Raw genomic sequence first — 17,284 nt, forward strand, 5'->3', positions numbered from 1 at the left:
AAATATTTATTTATTTTAATAAAAACTGGGAAATGTATAATGCCCCTCAACTAAATACACTACATCCCCATTTGATGGATTTAATCTGTCCACTATATCTCATCCCTAAAAATGTATGTTATAAATACTTTCTTCTCCAACCACTGGACCTGGAGTTTGTGGTAGACTATACTGAATATAATCGTCGACAATCTGTGCTTTGTAATAAAATCGGTCATTGTGAAAATTAGAATCGTGTTGATTCCTGAAACGCGTGATTTTCTACACATACAAATAGGTGACAAGTTAAAGGAAATCCTGAATAAATGAGTGGAGGAACAAAACGAATGCAGATTCCTCCAAACAGGTGTATTTCATAATGCAATTTAGCAATTTACATCCTATCATGTTTTGTGGCATGAAAATGCTGTGCAGGCCCAGGTGACCCTGATTTTGGATCAAGATGGCATTATATAAACCCCTCATTACAAAGACTAATGCACATTTGAGAGTTCAGTGGTGCAAAAACCACAGACGCTGGTCTACAGAGATGGAAAAAGTGATATGGTTAGATGATAGATGAGTCATCCTTCACCATATTCTCAATAATGTTCATTCCAATGCCTTTATTACACGCAGCGTGGAGAACAACTGAATCAAGTAGATTCCAAATTTGCTCTGACACCAAGCTAAAAGTCAGAACTTTGTATACACAGTCAAAACATCTGCTAAAAATAATCAAGTCATTACTTACTTACAAGTCGTTATCTTAAAAGCTAGCTAAACCGAATATATATCATTAGAGGACAGAGTTCATATGTCAATACTAGGATTAGGGAGCAGACACTCAAATCATACTGTTTGGCATCTTTTTAAGATGCTAATTGAAAATAACACAGAGGTCAAACTACCTTCTGGCCTGACCTTATCTTTCTTAAGTTTACATGAAGTAAAACAATTGTGAGCAGAATTTCTAACTTTACTTCCACACTATGGTGAAACATTTCTATCCTGATGGGTGTAGTCTCTTCCAGGATGACAATGCCCCCATCCACAGAGCACCAATTGAACACCTATGGACCGATGTGTTAAACTGTGCTCTCCACCACCATCATCAAAACGCCAAATGAGGAAATATCGTTTTTGGAAGAATGGGTGTTGTAGAATCTATGCCAAGGCACAATTAAGCTTTTCTGGTGGCTCGCGGTGGCCCAACACCGTACAGAGACACTGTTTTTTCCTTTAATTTGTCACCTGTCTGTATATTCATATATTCTAAAACAATTTTGAGCAGGTGTCACAAAATGCAAGAATCGCAGCTGATATAGCTCGTCTGCCTGTCCTCTGATCGGCTCCGCAAGTTTCTAACTTTCCTTTGGAATTCAATCTTGATTTTCGTTGCAAGCTCAGGTCTCTGGATCAGTGTCTTGATCAGTCACCTGTTTGATCATGTAAGCTAATTCCTTTCAGTTAGGTGTAGGGTATTGTAGTGTTGAAAAACGCGTTTCCTGCATCGATGTACGCAGCTGTAATAGAAGGAACCATTTCAAAGCGTTTCACATGCATGAGCACCTGAAGAGAAAATGCCAGACCTGCGAACCTGTCCGCATGTACGCATTTTGACATCAAAGTACGCCGGTACACATTGTAACACCAGAATACGCAAAAATATTGCTCAAGTCCTGCACACTTGCTGTTATTAACCTGATTGATTAAAACATTGAGCAGAGCCAATCTTGGCTCAAAATATGGAAGATCGACAATATCACACCGCCCCTCTCCCAGGCTGGGAAGTGAGATCCCGCCTCCTGTCCCTCACTCTGTCACTCAATAGGCTCCACTGCACACACGGCTCAGACGTCAGTCTCAGGACGCCCCGATGCAGTGCTGCATTTTAAAATGTTCCCATATTTTCAGCTTCAACCACATCGCTGCGGAGTTTGTTCCAGGTTGTAACAACTCTGTGTGTGAAGCAGAGAGTGGATTTCATGCGCAGTCCTCCCCCGAAGTCACTAATTTGGTTCTGAGACCGAAGACATGAGTCGATAGCATGTAAGTTGAGACGAATGTTGAAACAGAAGTGTCTCTACTCAAAACCATCGTGATAATTTGAGTAACCCGCAAACACTTATATTAACTGTAAACAAGTTATTACCTGAGATTTAATTACAAACACCTGTTAAATCGACAAGAAATGACTAGTTAACATATAGTTAATGTCTCCATGTTCTCAAGACAGTAACCGCTTTGTCTCTCCCTCAGAACACCACCACATAGGACACAGAGTATATGTGAGTATTAGAATACTGAACATAGAACATACCGTAATTGTGTAAAAGCAGTATTACAAATACTGAAAGTAAAAACACCAACTGCAGAATGAAGCTCTGGGGCTAATTTTTTATTTAGGTTCACTGCTTATTTTATATTATTCTAGTGCCAGATACACTCATGAAATAGCCAGAAATGCCTGGCAAAGCCCCCTTGGAACCCCCACTAGGGATTCACCTGTAGACCCTGAAGAAACTGTAAAATGGACGAAACGGCAGCGCAGGAGTTGTTGCAAATGTCTTTATTACAGGCCAGCACGGAAGAATAACAGCGAACGTGAGGCAGCCTCGTGCTCAAACAGCTTTCTTACAGTTCCCTTCTGGGTTTTGTATTTCATACAGTTGTAAACAAAAGGTGAATAAAGTCCAATCAGCAGAGGGCAGTGTCCTGGATGTGCATGTGGATTGGCTCAGCCCTCACTTATCTGCTTCCTGTTCCTCCTTTGCAGGGTGGGGTTACCAAGCAGCGGGGTGACGTCACTGCTTCCTCTGCAAAGCATTCTGGGATGTGCAAGAGATTGTAGGGGGAAGAGAGTTGTTCCACGTGCTTTTACACATGGAACCAGACAAAGAGGGAAAAAATTGCTGTGCAGGGGGAGGGGAGACAGACCTATACAACACAATATTTTACATATTCCATTCAAATAAATATATTCATAAACATTTGAATATTTATGCAGATCTGATATGTCTTATCTTGTACTTAAATTTCTGACAAGACCTCAGGTCTTTCAACCCAAAAGGGGGCCTTGGCAGCCCCCATACCCCTGACCTAGGTTTTAGCGCCTTTGGCGCTTCTCTTAAGACCATCTGACTTTCCACTCTAATGTCTGAGTGTTGGAAACAAAACTAATGTGTGTGATGTCTTGCAGCCATGCACGGCAGAGCAATGTTAGCTAGAACAAAAAGTGCACTAATATATTTTAGGTATTATTCATTGATTGTGCTGCTGTTCACTTTATTTATTTATTTATTAAGTCTTATATCATTGTATTGAGAGCTAAAGTAAACAACAATGTACTACATGTATTTGTTTTCAGGTAGCTGCAGAGGCTGTTTTTATTAATAATTTACTTGCACTTTATATTGAGCCTATCAGTGTTGGCAGGTCTGAAACCCATTGGAGCCGTGATGACAGAGGATGAAGATGGTACAGGCAGTGGCACTGGATGCGACACGTAATTTGTAGTCCGTCATCCGAAAAGTTGTCCCTCGAGGACATGGCACATTTGGATCCATTAAAACCACATTAAGTACACAGCCTTTCGGTTTCTTAAACTGGTGTGCGGTTAGCAAGCTACGCCTGTATCTTTACCTTCTCAAGTACAATATTATGCATTTTATTTATAACGCGCTCATATTATACCCACTCGCTACACTCAAGCAAGAGTCAAACCAGACATAGTAAAGACAGGCAATACAGCAGTACAGTACATACAGACAAAACAAAGTAAGCAAGAAAACAAGCAGAATAGCCAATAAAGGGTGCGAGCAAGCAATATAAAAAGGCTAAGATTATTTTAAAACTTACAACTAGCAGAGATCCTTAAAAACATTTTAAGACGTTTCATTAAACTGCGTTGCACAGCCATGGCGCAGTGCTTGAGAAGGATCGGATTATACCTCCGTGATATCCTCCAGATAGAGCCAAAAGGGATTGCAATATGCAGTGGAAGGATATGTTCAGAATATTCAAATCAACAACGAAGGGGACACAACAATAATTGAAGCACAAGCATACGGATCTCAATGAACGCATGAGAAACCCCATAAACTCATCCTAAAATGTGACCAGCACAGCCTTGTGGAGCAGTCATGCTCTTGCACTGCCTGGTAAGTTCTGTTTATATAGCTATTCTAGAAATCTTCTATCAGTCAACATCATCCTATCGACTTCAGAAGAAAGTCACCTGTTAAGGTTAAGCCTACGAGCAGCAGCTTGTCCAGAAAATGTTCAACAGGGTTTGCCGAGTGGGGGCACAGGGCCATCCTGTCATCACTGCTCTGACGTAGTGTCGTTCACTATAGTGGGGGGGTGGGGTGCTGATGGTGTTTCGTTCACGCTAGCCGTGAAGGACTGAAATCCTGCAGCGCCCGCAAGGTCCCCCTGCTCAAGAAAGCACATGTACAGGCCCGTCTGAAGTTTGCCAATGAACATCTGAATGATTCAGAGGAGAACTGGGTGAAAGTGTTGTGGTCAGATGAGACCAAAATCGAGCTCTTTGGCATCAACTCAACTCGCCGTGTTTGGAGGAGGAGGAATGCTGCCTATGACCCCAACAACACCATCCCCACCGTCAAACATGGAGGTGGAAACATTATGCTTTGGGGGTGTTTTTCTGCTAAGGGGTCAGGACAACTGCACTGCATCAAAGGGATGATGGACGGGGCCATGTACCGTCAAATCTTGGGTGAGAACCTCCTTCCCTCAGCCAGGGCATTGAAAATGGGTCATGGATGGGTATTCCAGCATGACAATGACCCAAAACACACAGCCAAGGCAACAAAGGAGTGGCTCAAGAAGAAGCACATTAAGGTCCTGGAGTGGCCTAGCCAGTCTCCAGACCTTAATCCCATAGAAAATCTGTGGAGGGAGCTGAAGGTTCGAGTTGCCAAACGTCAGCCTCGAAACCTTAATGACTTGGAGAGGATCTGCAAAGAGGAGTGGGACAAAATCCCTCCTGAGATGTGTGCAAACCTGGTGGCCAACTACAAGAAACGTCTGACCTCTGTGATTGCCAACAAGGGTTTTGCCACCAAGTACTAAGTGGAAGGGGTCAAATACTTATTTCCCTCATTAACATGCAAATCAATTTATAACTTTTTTGAAATGCGTTTTTCTGGATTTTTTTGTTGTTATTCTGTCTCTCACTGTTAAAATACACCTACCATTAAAATTTTAGACTGATCATTTCTTTGTCAGTGGGCAAACGTACAAAATCAGCAGGGGATCAAATACTTTTTTCCCTCACTGTGTGTGTGTGTGTGTATGTATAATATATATATATATATATATATATATATATATATATATATATATATATATATATATATATATATATATATAATCACGCATACACACACACAACTCTGGGAAAAATTAAGAGACCACTGCAAATTGTTCTTAATTCAGCATCTCTATGTGTATGACAGCCATTCCATTCATACAGCTGTGTGTGTGTGTGTGTGTATATATATATATATATATATATATATATATATATATATATTTATTTATTTATTTTTATTTTTTGTGTGTTTTAAGCCGGGTTAATTGAAAACAATGTTGTTTTGAGTGTGAATATGCTGTCTGTATAACAGTTTTCTTAGCTAATGCACGTTTCTGTATTCATTCCAAAAATAAACTAATTATAGAAAGAATGAAAAACTTAAATGTCTTGCCTTTCTTGTGATATATAGGTTTCATATGACCATTATAATGGGTGGTAGGGTGGCATGGTGGTTAGCTGCTGCGTCACGGCTTTAGGGGTCCTGGGTTTGAGTCTCGTCTCAGGGTGCCTGTCTTTGTGGAGTTTGCATGTTCTCCCTGTGTCCGCAAGGGTTTCCTCCGGGTACTCTGGTTTCCTCCCACCGTCCAAAGACTTGCAGGTTAGGTTGATTGGCTACGCTAAATTGCCCTGTAGGTATGTGTGTGTGTTTGTGTGTGTGCCCAGTGAATGCCTGGCATCCCATCCTGGTTGTATTCCTGCCTTGCCCCCTATGTCTGCCAGGATTGGCTCCGGCATCCCCACGACCCTCACAAGGATAAGCGGTTTCGAACATGGGTGGATGGATGACCATTATAATTATGTATGTTAAGTAATTTGCTGCACTATACCAAGCGCTGTGATTTGCTGTAGTGCTGATGTGTAGAGCAGCACTGTCAGCTCAGCGCTCCGAGGCTTAATAGAACGAAGCCTCGAGGCAGTAAATCGAAATCGAGGACAACATTTTTGTAATCCACTTACTCAAGTTACTTGAATCGTGACAACCCTACTGCCAAACTAACAAATCAAAAAGTATGCAAAATGTATTGGTTCCATCCACAGAAAAAAAACTTTGTGCGTATGGACAATTTCTATGATCTTTTATTTCAGCTCATGAAACAAGGGATCAACACTTCACATGTTCAGTTTATATTTTTGTTCAGTATATCTGTTTATGTATATATGTGTGTATATGTTTGCAAGAACATCTGAAGACTGAAGAATTTTAAGAACTCTGATGCAAGCAAGAACTTTACTTAAAATGGCCCTGAGAAACCCCTCTTTCCCAGTGTACCAGATCAGGACAGAAATGTAATCCAATGGGCCCATTTTCATTCTGCCTCAAATACAACAACTCTCTATCTCCCTCTATAGGCCAACCTCCTGTCCTCGCACCGCATCCTGGTTCAGAGAGTAGAGACCATTGCGCTGGGAGAGAAGCCCTGTGATCGTGGAGAGCACGTCACCCTGTTCCTCTTCAATGACTGTCTTGAGGTAACAGCTGAATTTTGGTCTGCGATGTTCCAGAAGGTTAGGTTCCACACACACACACAGAGACGCACACTGACCCAGTGTTCCTTCAGTTCACAAGGGTTCAATCCATGAGGGCCACACCTCAGCAGGTTATATGGGTCTGTATAAATACTTTGCCCTGGGAGATTGCTTATACTGCTTCAGGCAAGTAATTTAGTGTATTTGTCATTAGGAGCTCAGATGATATAATAGCCATGGCTCTCCCTAGTCTTATCTATCAATGTTTCCTGTTATGCCTGAGAGAGAATGCTACGTGCATTTTAAATTACACTACAGAAAAGTGCAAACTGTTCTTAAAGGAATGTCCTTCGCATTCCTTGAACTGGACTTGTCTGCCTGTGGAAATCTGTTATTCTTATCTTGCCCCAACTTAATGTTAAATTACTTTACTCCTAAATTCCCCAAAATGTGAAAATTCAGTTGCAACAAGCATATTGTTGTGAAATATTTATGCAAGTGCAATCTATAGTTGCTGACACAGCTTCTTAAGTTTCCTAATTAGTGGATTGTTGCATTAGAATGTTTTTGATTGCTGACTCCAATCTCACCTGATTCAGGATTTACTCTTAAATAATTAATTGATAAACTCCTGTATATACAGTACTGTGCAAAGGTTTTAGGCAGGTGTGGAAAAAATGATGTAAAGTAAGAATGCTTTCAAAAATAGACATGCTAATCGATTTATCAATTAACTAAATGCAAAGTGAGAGAATGGAAGAAAAATCTACATCAAATCAATATTTGGTGTGACCACCCTTTGCCTTCAAAACAGCATCAATTCTTGTAGGTACACTTGCACAAAGTCAGGGATTTTGTAGGCATGTGTATGATTAAACAATTATACCAAACCGGTGCTAATGATAATCAATTCAGTATGTTTCAATCATTAACTAAAACGGAAACAGCTGTGTAGGAGGAATAAAACTGCATGAGGAACAGCCAAACTCAGCTAACAAGGTGTGGTTTCTGAAGACAGTTTACTGTCAAAAGTCATACACGACTGGCTCTCCCAGGCAGAAATTTCAAGGCAGACAGGGGTTTCCAGATGTGGTGTCCAAGCTCTCTTGAAGAAGCACAAATAAACGGGCAATGTTGAGGACTGTAGACACAGTGGTAGGCCAAGGAAACTTACTGCAGCAGATGAAAGACGCATCATGCTTACTTCCCTTCGCAATCGGAAGATGTCCAGCAGTGCCATCAGTTCTGAATTGCCAGGAAACGGTAGGACCCTGGTAGGACCCTGGTACACCCATCTACTGTCCAGAGAAGTCTGGTCAGAAGTGGCCTTCATGGAAGACTTGTGGCCAAAAAGCCATACCTCCGACGTGGCAACAAGGCCAAGAGACTCAACAATGCACGAAAACGCAGGACCTGGGGTGCAGAAAAATGGCAGCAGGTGCTCTGGACTGATGAGTCAAAATTTGAAATATTTGGCTGTAGCAGAAGGCAGTTCGCCAAAGGGCTGGAGAGTGGTACACAAATTAGGTTCCTTGCAAATTTGGGGCTGCATTTCTTCAAATGGAGTTGGGGATTTGGTCAGAATGAATGGTCTCCTCAATGCTGAGAAGTACAGGCAGATACTTATCCATCATGCAGTACCATCAAGGAGGCATTTGATTGGCCCCAAATGTATTCTGCAGCATGACAACGACCCCAAACATACAGCAAAAGTCATTAAGAATTATCTTCAGCGTAAAGAAGAGCAAGGAGTCCTGGAAGTGATGGTATGGCCCCCACAGAGCCCTGATCTCAACATCTTCCAATCTGTCTGGAAGAGAGAGAAGCAACTGAGGCTGCCTAAATCCACAGAAGAACTGTGGTTATTTCTCCAAGATGTTTGGGCCAGCCTACCTGCTGAGTTCCTTCAAAAACTGTGTGCAAGTGTACCTAGAAGAATTGATGCTGTTTTGAAAGCAAAGGGTGGTCACACCAAATATTGATTTGATGTAGATTTTTCTTCTGTTCACTCACTTTTCATTTTCAATTGATAAATATAATCGATTAACGTCTATTTTTGAAAGGTATTGATTGTCACCTACTAAAGCAATTTTCTCCCCTGATGCCTGACCACACAGAACTACCCTGGGTATTAGCAGAAAAACCTGCTCTGCACATTGAGATAAGTTTGTCTTGCTTGCTTTCATTTGCAGATTGCGAGGAAGAGGCACAAGGTAATAACCACTTTCAGGAGTCCGCACGGAAACACACGCCCCCCCGCATCCCTGAAACACATCACCCTCATGCCTCTGTCTCAGATCAGAAAGGTCCTGGACCTGAAAGAAACTGAAGGTGAGTTCCTGCCTCCATCGAGTCAGTCAACCGTCAGTCTAATGGCATTTTACTGCAGTAAAAACCCATTGTCCTTGATTGTTAAAACACAATTATCACAAAATAAAATACAAATCTTTAGGTCTCTCAATTGGTATGTCAATTGTTAGAGCAATGTGACACTTCCCAAGTTGCCTGCTGTCTCAGCCAGAATGAGACAAATAAGATAACTAATTGTGACACAATAGGAGATTATTGATACAGCTTCCCTGGAAGAAGACAGAAGTGGAAGGATCAAATCTGCTGTATTCAGTCTTCAGCTAGTTGAAAGGCTCATATTTTTGTTTGCTTTAAAAAATCAAATTTTGCTTCTATTGCCATGGAAATGTATTTCAAGAGGCTCACCTATGAAAGCAATAGAAAATGTAACATTATAAAGAATAAATCAACATGCATCATCTTCTAAAGAAAAAAGTTAAGTTGATCTGCCTGCCTATACTCTGTAGACACCCTTTGGAGCCTGGATTTGATGTGTAGAAAACTGGGAAGTGTAACATAAAGTGATCATGATTCCACAACTAGAAATTTGATTTTTAAGTTTTTTTTGGTGCCTGTGTTGGGGGTGGGATTTATCAAGTAAATTGGGTTCCATCAATTGTAAAAGGGGCTCAAACATGCTTCAGCTTCATATTTTACTTCCAAAAACATCCCTGATGAAAGCAATGGCAGAAATGGCGACTGTGCAGCTGTTAAATTAAGCTTGTAATAAGAGTTTCTGAACTCATCCTGTTTGAATTCCTTTTTCAAGCATCTTGTTTCTAGTGTGTGAAACACTAAGCCCTTTGGGCAATGTTTGCTTTGAACGCAGATTGCCAAAACGCCTTTGCCCTGGTGGTGCACCCTCCTACCGAGCAGGACAACCTGCTGTTCAGCTTCCAGATGACTGCCGAGGAGATGGGCAAGGAGGCCTGGCTGCGGACACTGTGCCGACACATTGCCAACACCATCTGTAAAGCAGATGCAGTGAGTACCACTCACCGCTAGACTCTCTTCCTGTCACCTGTATTGGGACTGAATTTGTTGTCCATTGATTTCTTGGTAACCGTGCCCCTATTTATTCTTCTCTTGTCTAGGTAATATGGCTGCTTATTTATGAGGGTCTACAAAACCTGTCTTTCTTTTATAAATATCGATAGGTGTTTTTCTTTATCTATATGAATATTGATATATTGACAAATATTTTAATTGTTTAATCCCATTAGCTTTGTCCATAGTGGTTAATCATGAATTAAAGCTGAAAGTCTATTTGATTTTTGGACCTGCAGTTTAAATTGAATTCTCTCCTCGTCAGGGTTTCAGACAGAAATTAAAATGTATAGTTGTCTGCTAAGGATATTCACATGATTTTTACTATTAATAACAATAAATAGGCTTTTAAGGAGAAGAATGCTGAAGCTCCTTGCTGCATCAGCTTCTCTTAGCCCCATGGTGACATTATTTACCACCCTTTGACTCCTCAGATTCAACTCTTGGAATGTCAAATGGCTCCAGCCTCTTGTTCCATTGGACAGCAGTCTTTCAATGTTTTCTGATTTTATTATTTTATCACCAAGTGTGCTGTACATTTAAACAGGAGGAGCTAATCCAGAGCACAGACCCTGACACAGTGCAAGTGAACACCAAGGACATGGACAGTACACTGAGCCGAGCATCTAGGGCCATCAAGAAGACCTCGAAGAAGGTGAGCCAGATGGAGCAGGATCAGCAGGGAGGGAAATAAGATTCCTGTTCCTGTAGCCAGTATCTGCTTTATTATGGGCTTTGTGTTCTTTTTAATAGGCAGAGATTAAACAATGATTTTTGAATACATACAAAACGATTCCATTAATTCAACATTAATTGACTAATGAGCACGAAATATCCAGCACCCTAGTCTTACCTGATATGCAGGAGCCAGCAGTTTGTATGTACAATGTGGCTTGGTTCAAAGGGGTTGTTACTGCCACCCCTAGTTTGAGAAGGGCTCTGTTAATGATTTCCATCTTGAGAAATGCAGATTTTAAAGCATTAGTGTATATACAGTGAGGGAAAAAAGTATTTGATCCCCTGCTGATTTTGTACGTTTGCCCACTGACAAAGAAATGATCAGTCTATAATTTTAGTGGTAGGTGTATTTTAACAGTGAGAGACAGAATAACAACAACAAAATCCAGAAAAACGCATTTCAAAAAAGTTATAAATTGATTTGCATGTTAATGAGGGAAATAAGTATTTGACCCCTTCGACTTAGTACTTGGTGGCAAAACCCTTGTTGGCAATCACAGAGGTCAGATGTTTCTTGTAGTTGGCCACCAGGTTTGCACACATCTCAGGAGGGATTTTGTCCCACTCCTCTTTGCAGATCCTCTCCAAGTCATTAAGGTTTCGAGGCTGACGTTTGGCAACTCGAACCTTCAGCTCCCTCCACAGATTTTCTATGGAATTAAGGTCTGGAGACTGGCTAGGCCACTCCAGGACCTTAATGTGCTTCTTCTTGAGCCACTCCCTTGTTGCCTTGGCTGTGTGTTTTGGGTCACTGTCATGCTGGAATACCCATCCACGACCCATTGTCAATGCCCTGGCTGAGGGAAGGAGGTTCTCACCCAAGATTTGACGGTACATGTCCATCGTCCCTTTGATGCGTTGCAGTTGTCCTGTCCCCTTAGCAGAAAAACACCCCCAAAGCACCATGTTTGACGGTGGGGATGGTGTTCTTGGGGTCATTCCTCATCCTCCAAACACGGCGAGTTGAGTTGATGCCAAAGAGCTCGATCTGACCACAACACTCCTCTGAATCATTCAGATGTTCATTGGCAAACTTCAGACGGGCCTGTACATGTGCTTTCTTGAGCAGGGGGACCTTGCGGGCGCTGCAGGATTTCAGTCCTTCACGGCATAGTGTGTTACCAATTGTTTTCTTGGTGACTATGATCCCAGCTGCCTTGAGATCATTAACAAGATCCTCCCGTGTAGTTCTGGGCTGATTCCTCACCATTCTCATGATCATTGAAACTCCACGAGGTGAGGTCTTGCATGGAGCCCCAGACCGAGGGAGACTGACAGTTATTTTGTGTTTCTTCCATTTGCGAATAATCGCACCAACTGTTGTCACCTTCACACCAAGCTGCTTGGCGATGGTCTTGTAGCCCATTCCAGCCTTGTGTAGGTCTACAATCTTGTCCCTGACATCCTTGGACAGCTTTGGTCTTGGCCATGGTGGAGAGTTTGGAATCTGATTGATTGATTGCTTCTGTGGACAGGTGTCTTTTATACAGGTAACGAGCTGAGATTAGGAGCACTCCCTTTAAGAGAGTGCTCCTAATCTCACCTCATTACCTGTATAAAAGACACCTGGGAGCCAGAAATCTTGCTGATTGATAGGGGATCAAATACTTATTTCCCTCATTAACATGCAAATCAATTTATAACTTTTTTGAAATGCGTTTTTCTGGATTTTTTTGTTGTTATTCTGTCTCTCACTGTTAAAATACACCTACCATTAAAATTATAGACTGATCATTTCTTTGTCAGTGGGCAAACGTACAAAATCAGCAGGGGATCAAATACTTTTTTCCCCTCGCTGTAGTTGTAGGTTGAAGGGCATTTTGTATTTACCAGTATTACTGTTAAATCAGTTTGCTATAGTTTGTATTACAAAAACTGAAATTTAAATGCTGTAAATGTGAAATTGAGCTGAAATAAACATCCGCCCATAGTCCTAAAATTGAATGTAATGGAGTAATTTTATTACTTTTATTTCACTTTTCAAACTATAAAACTAAGTTTTTAAGGTTTTCTTAAGTTCTTAACATGCATTTAATACCACTATTACTAGTCACTTTACTACTTAGTACATGTAGTTTAGTATTATTATTATTATTATTATTTTTATTTATTGGCAGACTCCCTTATCCAGGTAGTAACACAAGCCACTCTGCTTTGTTAGGCAATAGCCTGCTGCGATGAGCATCATTGGGGGAGTTTACATGCAGTTGTTTAAACTTGTGAAGTGATGGTGCACATGCACATTTGTCTAGAAAAAATGGCCCCAGAGAAGGACAGGGTGAATCCCAAATACTCAAGTAAATTACGTTAAAATGAAGAAAAAATGGGAAAGCACGTCCATTCCACATGTAGTCAACATTAATCGTGTATATATATCCTTAAATGATGCATTATAGAAGTGCAATATTTCAAGGTAAGGAAAGTTGCTGATTGTTTCCTGCTTGGCAATGATATATTTAATGTTAATTGAATTCGAAATGCAGGTTTGTTTGTTTTTTGTTTTGTTTGTTTTTTTCCTATTATCATTGTGCTCTCTGTCTTGTTGTGGGTGTGTTGTACACCATTAAGTACTTTACATCGTGTTGTAATCCTACCTTTAAAACGCTTATATTCACGGCTTGCTAGCTTCATCAGTGACATGAAAAGCCACTCTGGTAAGATCAATAAAACAAAGTATTAAATCCGCAATGCACAGATGTACCAGTTTAATTTGAACACCTTTACATATGACAGCCATGGATTCCATGATGCAGATGTCTGGAGTGTTATTCATGCGCATGTAAACCAGCATTTCTGGCATTTTCCTGCAAAAGAGCTGTACGTAGAGCTAATATACAGAGAGGTAAAAACATACAACTGAACTCCGCCGTAGTTTCCACCAGCAACACTGAAAATACATTAAGTTTGTACACAACTGAGTGGTGTAGAAAGATGCACTGCAGCCAATCTTGCTAGGAGAGGTAGTTGATACTGGTTCACAACTTTCACATGCTTATAATTCCACTAATGGAAGTTTCACCAAAATAGGTAGTCACCTCCAGTGGTGTAGTGGTAGAATAAAAAGGAGCGGGTGCTGCACACACTGGTATGTGAATTGTTACGTTAATGCAGTCTTTATTACTTATTCTCATCATATTATTTCAGACAAATATATCGAGCAAGAACATTTTTTAAATACATTTATTTATGTATTTAGTATTGATAAACATGGGATTGAAACAGTGTCACTGCTCCGCCCCGTTGCACTACACGCATTTGTCAGAGGGGGAGTTCTGCCTTGAATGGATTTTAAACTGCCAGAGCAGTGCTTTACACCCTTGGTCACCTCTGTAACAATCACATCATCCCTTCTCTCTCTAAAATAAAATCTGGAACATACTGACTGAATGAGCAGACGCATATGCATGTTGCAATGGGTAGACATTTTTTTTTTTTTTTTTTACGAAGTTTAACACAACCCTATTGGGAAGTCCTACAACCAGGTGTGTGGTGACAAATTTTGTTTTTATTCATTTTTTTTTTCTTTTTGCGGTCTGCTTGGATAACTGGTGAAGCAAAAAGCTTTTTGTAACTGCTTGACCATCCTGTTTCTCTGTATGCAAAAAAAAAAAAAAAAAGCAATCATTAAATGGAACAAAAGTTGCATGCAACTTTTAAGGCTTCAGATTTGAGCAGGCAGTTGTTTAAATGCATATGTTATTAAACGTGTAATTTTCAATTCTAATCCAATGTAGTATAGATTTGAGGTTTTCAATCTTTTGTCACTTGAGTGTATTTCAATGTCAGTGAAGTATAATATTAATTGCTTGATTGCTTGCATCAATTATTTAAGGTACCATTGTATTTTTCACTTAATTCTAGCATATATGTGAAGTTTTCATTGTCATTCAAGATGCAGAATGCAATTCACAAGTTTGGCCACATGACGGAGGTAGAGGTCTGCATAAGGAATGTCATGATGTGACTGACATGTGAAGCTTTCATTTTGGTTGGTGTACAGCAGCCAGATTTTGTGTCCTATCAACTTGGCTTCATCAACTTTGACAGATCTTTCTACTAGTTTAATCACTGACAATTTAAGTACATTAGGCTATAGTTCTGAATATATTTGCTGTCATAAGTGACATATTGTAACACAATTTGGTGAGTTTTTGAATTTTGTTTTTCTTTGGTCAATGTCATACTTCTATAAATACGCGTATTTTGCATTCGTGCACAGTCATTTTCTTGTGGCTGCCATGTTGTTGCACACAGTCACTTGCCTCTTGCAGACGTTATAGATAGCTGTGTCTATGTAATACATGCAAAGTTTCAGGGCACTGGGCTTTAGAGTTCCGGAGTACTAGCTGTTTTCATTTTTTCACACGGACACATGTTAAATTGCGGCCTAACCTTGTACCTCACAAACTTAATTATCTGGTTTTATGTTCAATGTTCAGTTTCATGTGCGTACTGCATTCCAGTGTGCAGGAAATGTGTAACTTGTCTGAAGCGGGGCGTACGTTTTTTTTCATTAGCCCACAGCAGCCAGGTTTTTCACTGGGGCAACTCGCCTTTAACAACCTTGGTAGTACTCTGTACTAGTGTCATGCATACCAATTTGTGTCACAGTGGGTATAAGTGGCATGGAGTAGAAGGCATCAAAGCTTGAATCAGAAAACGCAGCCTGGCTGACAATGCGTGAGACCGAGCAACTGCTGATGAACAAGCGTAATAGTGGGGCATGAGGTATGCAAGTGTGTGAAGTGGTATATGCATGTGTCTGTTGGTTTTGGAGAAGATTTTTGTAGCATTTCACAATTTCGCTGTGGCACCATGTGACCGACACGTGTAGTTTTCACTGCATTTGTAGGTATAAGTGGTGTCTACAACACATGCGAGTTTCATGAGTTTTAATGCATATATGAGCATTTTAGGGGCATTAGAAGTTTTGGCGGAAGTTTTGCACTTCGTGCATGGAAGCCTAATAATAACTAGAAGTTGCATGCAACATTTGAGCATTCCAGGTGCTTGCAGTCGAGAAATGTATGGTTTCAGACTCATAAAAATATTAATCAGATGAAGACACATGTTGACAACAGTTTTTGCTTAAAGGTTTTGGTAAGCAGAGTATTCATGGTCAAGTTCCCCCTCTTGTGGTCAAATATTTTAAGGAACAAGCCAGCTACAATCTCAATAAAGCAACTACTTATTTGATTTAAATATATCAATTTAATTACATTAGTAATACCATCAATACCTCTAATATCATAATATAGTAGTAAACACTTGATTCTCTAAGTTTTATTTTGTGTACTTTAAAACACAATCTAACCATTTAAGTAGCTTTAGATTTCTGCGGCTCTTCGATTTGCATTTACCTTCTCAAGCTTATTTAGTTGCATGCCTGGTGTTTCATATAGTTATCACGTTGATTTCTGATGTGTGTGTTATATATATTTACAGCTGGAAAAGCAAAGTATATCACTAAGGAGCAAATAGCTCCAATTTGTTTTTACTATTGCGCCTGACCGAGTATGTCTGGGTTTAGCTCGCACAGTACACGTCTTATGTTCACTCTTTCAAAAGCGATTCTGCACAGTTTGGTATATAACATATCACCATAAGTTACGATTTCACTGAGAGAGAAGAGCACAAAGTCATGCCCCCCCCCCATGTTGAATCGGTAACATGATATAAACAGGAAGTCATGCACTCGTTGTGATCTCTGTTTGAAATGACTTTAAATTGACAGCAATAACCCACTGCTGCAGATTCAGATGTCATTGCTGTTGTCCCACTGTTCGTATTCATGTATTTATTTTAATAACTTGTATATTCGTGTGTTGTGAATCACATTTAATTGTATGTTTTAGTTTCACTTTCGGTTTCTCTCGCTTCTCTCCACAGCTTCTCTACAGCTGAAACAATCCCTCACTATAACAAATCTCAGTTTACACTATTTGTATTTGCTTGCAAAAGTGTCTGTGTGTTTTAAACGAATACTTTCCATTGTAATACTGTTGCAAATGACTGATAGTTCTTAGGTTTTACAATGTACATGCCAAAGATTGCGCCTGAATCTTGTTTTTTCAGTGAAAAATATGATCTATGCTGCCACAAGTGGTGACAGTGTGTCATTACAATCAGAAAATTGGACAAAATTGACTTTTTGTGTAGAACATTTGTTCATTGCTCCCATATTTCTTCATGTAGGAGCTTTTCTTATAGAATGTGTATAGAATAGTCCACAGATGCTGTATACCAAAGCACACATCAGCCAGTCAAATGGTGTATAAGGAGTTGAGGCTGAAGTGTTTTCAGCATAATCAAACATTGTGGGCACACCATGTGACTTCTCATTTTTCTGTTATATCCAAATCA

At 40.2% G+C, this 17,284-nt stretch overlaps 1 protein-coding gene across 6 annotated transcripts in view; it reads left to right on the forward strand.

Moving 5' to 3' along the window:
- Positions 1 to 17,284, forward strand: part of ect2 (epithelial cell transforming 2) — an 87,905-nt gene that overhangs the window by 59,345 nt on the left and 11,276 nt on the right. For all 6 annotated transcript variants that reach the window (XM_066708814.1, XM_066708816.1, XM_066708817.1 and 3 more), the window contains 4 exons: positions 6,671 to 6,790; positions 8,980 to 9,118; positions 9,966 to 10,120; positions 10,731 to 10,838. In XM_066708814.1, the coding sequence (XP_066564911.1) occupies positions 6,671 to 6,790; positions 8,980 to 9,118; positions 9,966 to 10,120; positions 10,731 to 10,838 (522 nt within the window). The remainder of the gene's footprint in view (positions 1 to 6,670; positions 6,791 to 8,979; positions 9,119 to 9,965; positions 10,121 to 10,730; positions 10,839 to 17,284) is intronic.

The sequence above is a fragment of the Amia ocellicauda genome, chromosome 7, assembly GCF_036373705.1.
Source record: "Amia ocellicauda isolate fAmiCal2 chromosome 7, fAmiCal2.hap1, whole genome shotgun sequence".
In the NCBI taxonomy this organism is placed as follows: domain Eukaryota; kingdom Metazoa; phylum Chordata; class Actinopteri; order Amiiformes; family Amiidae; genus Amia; species Amia ocellicauda.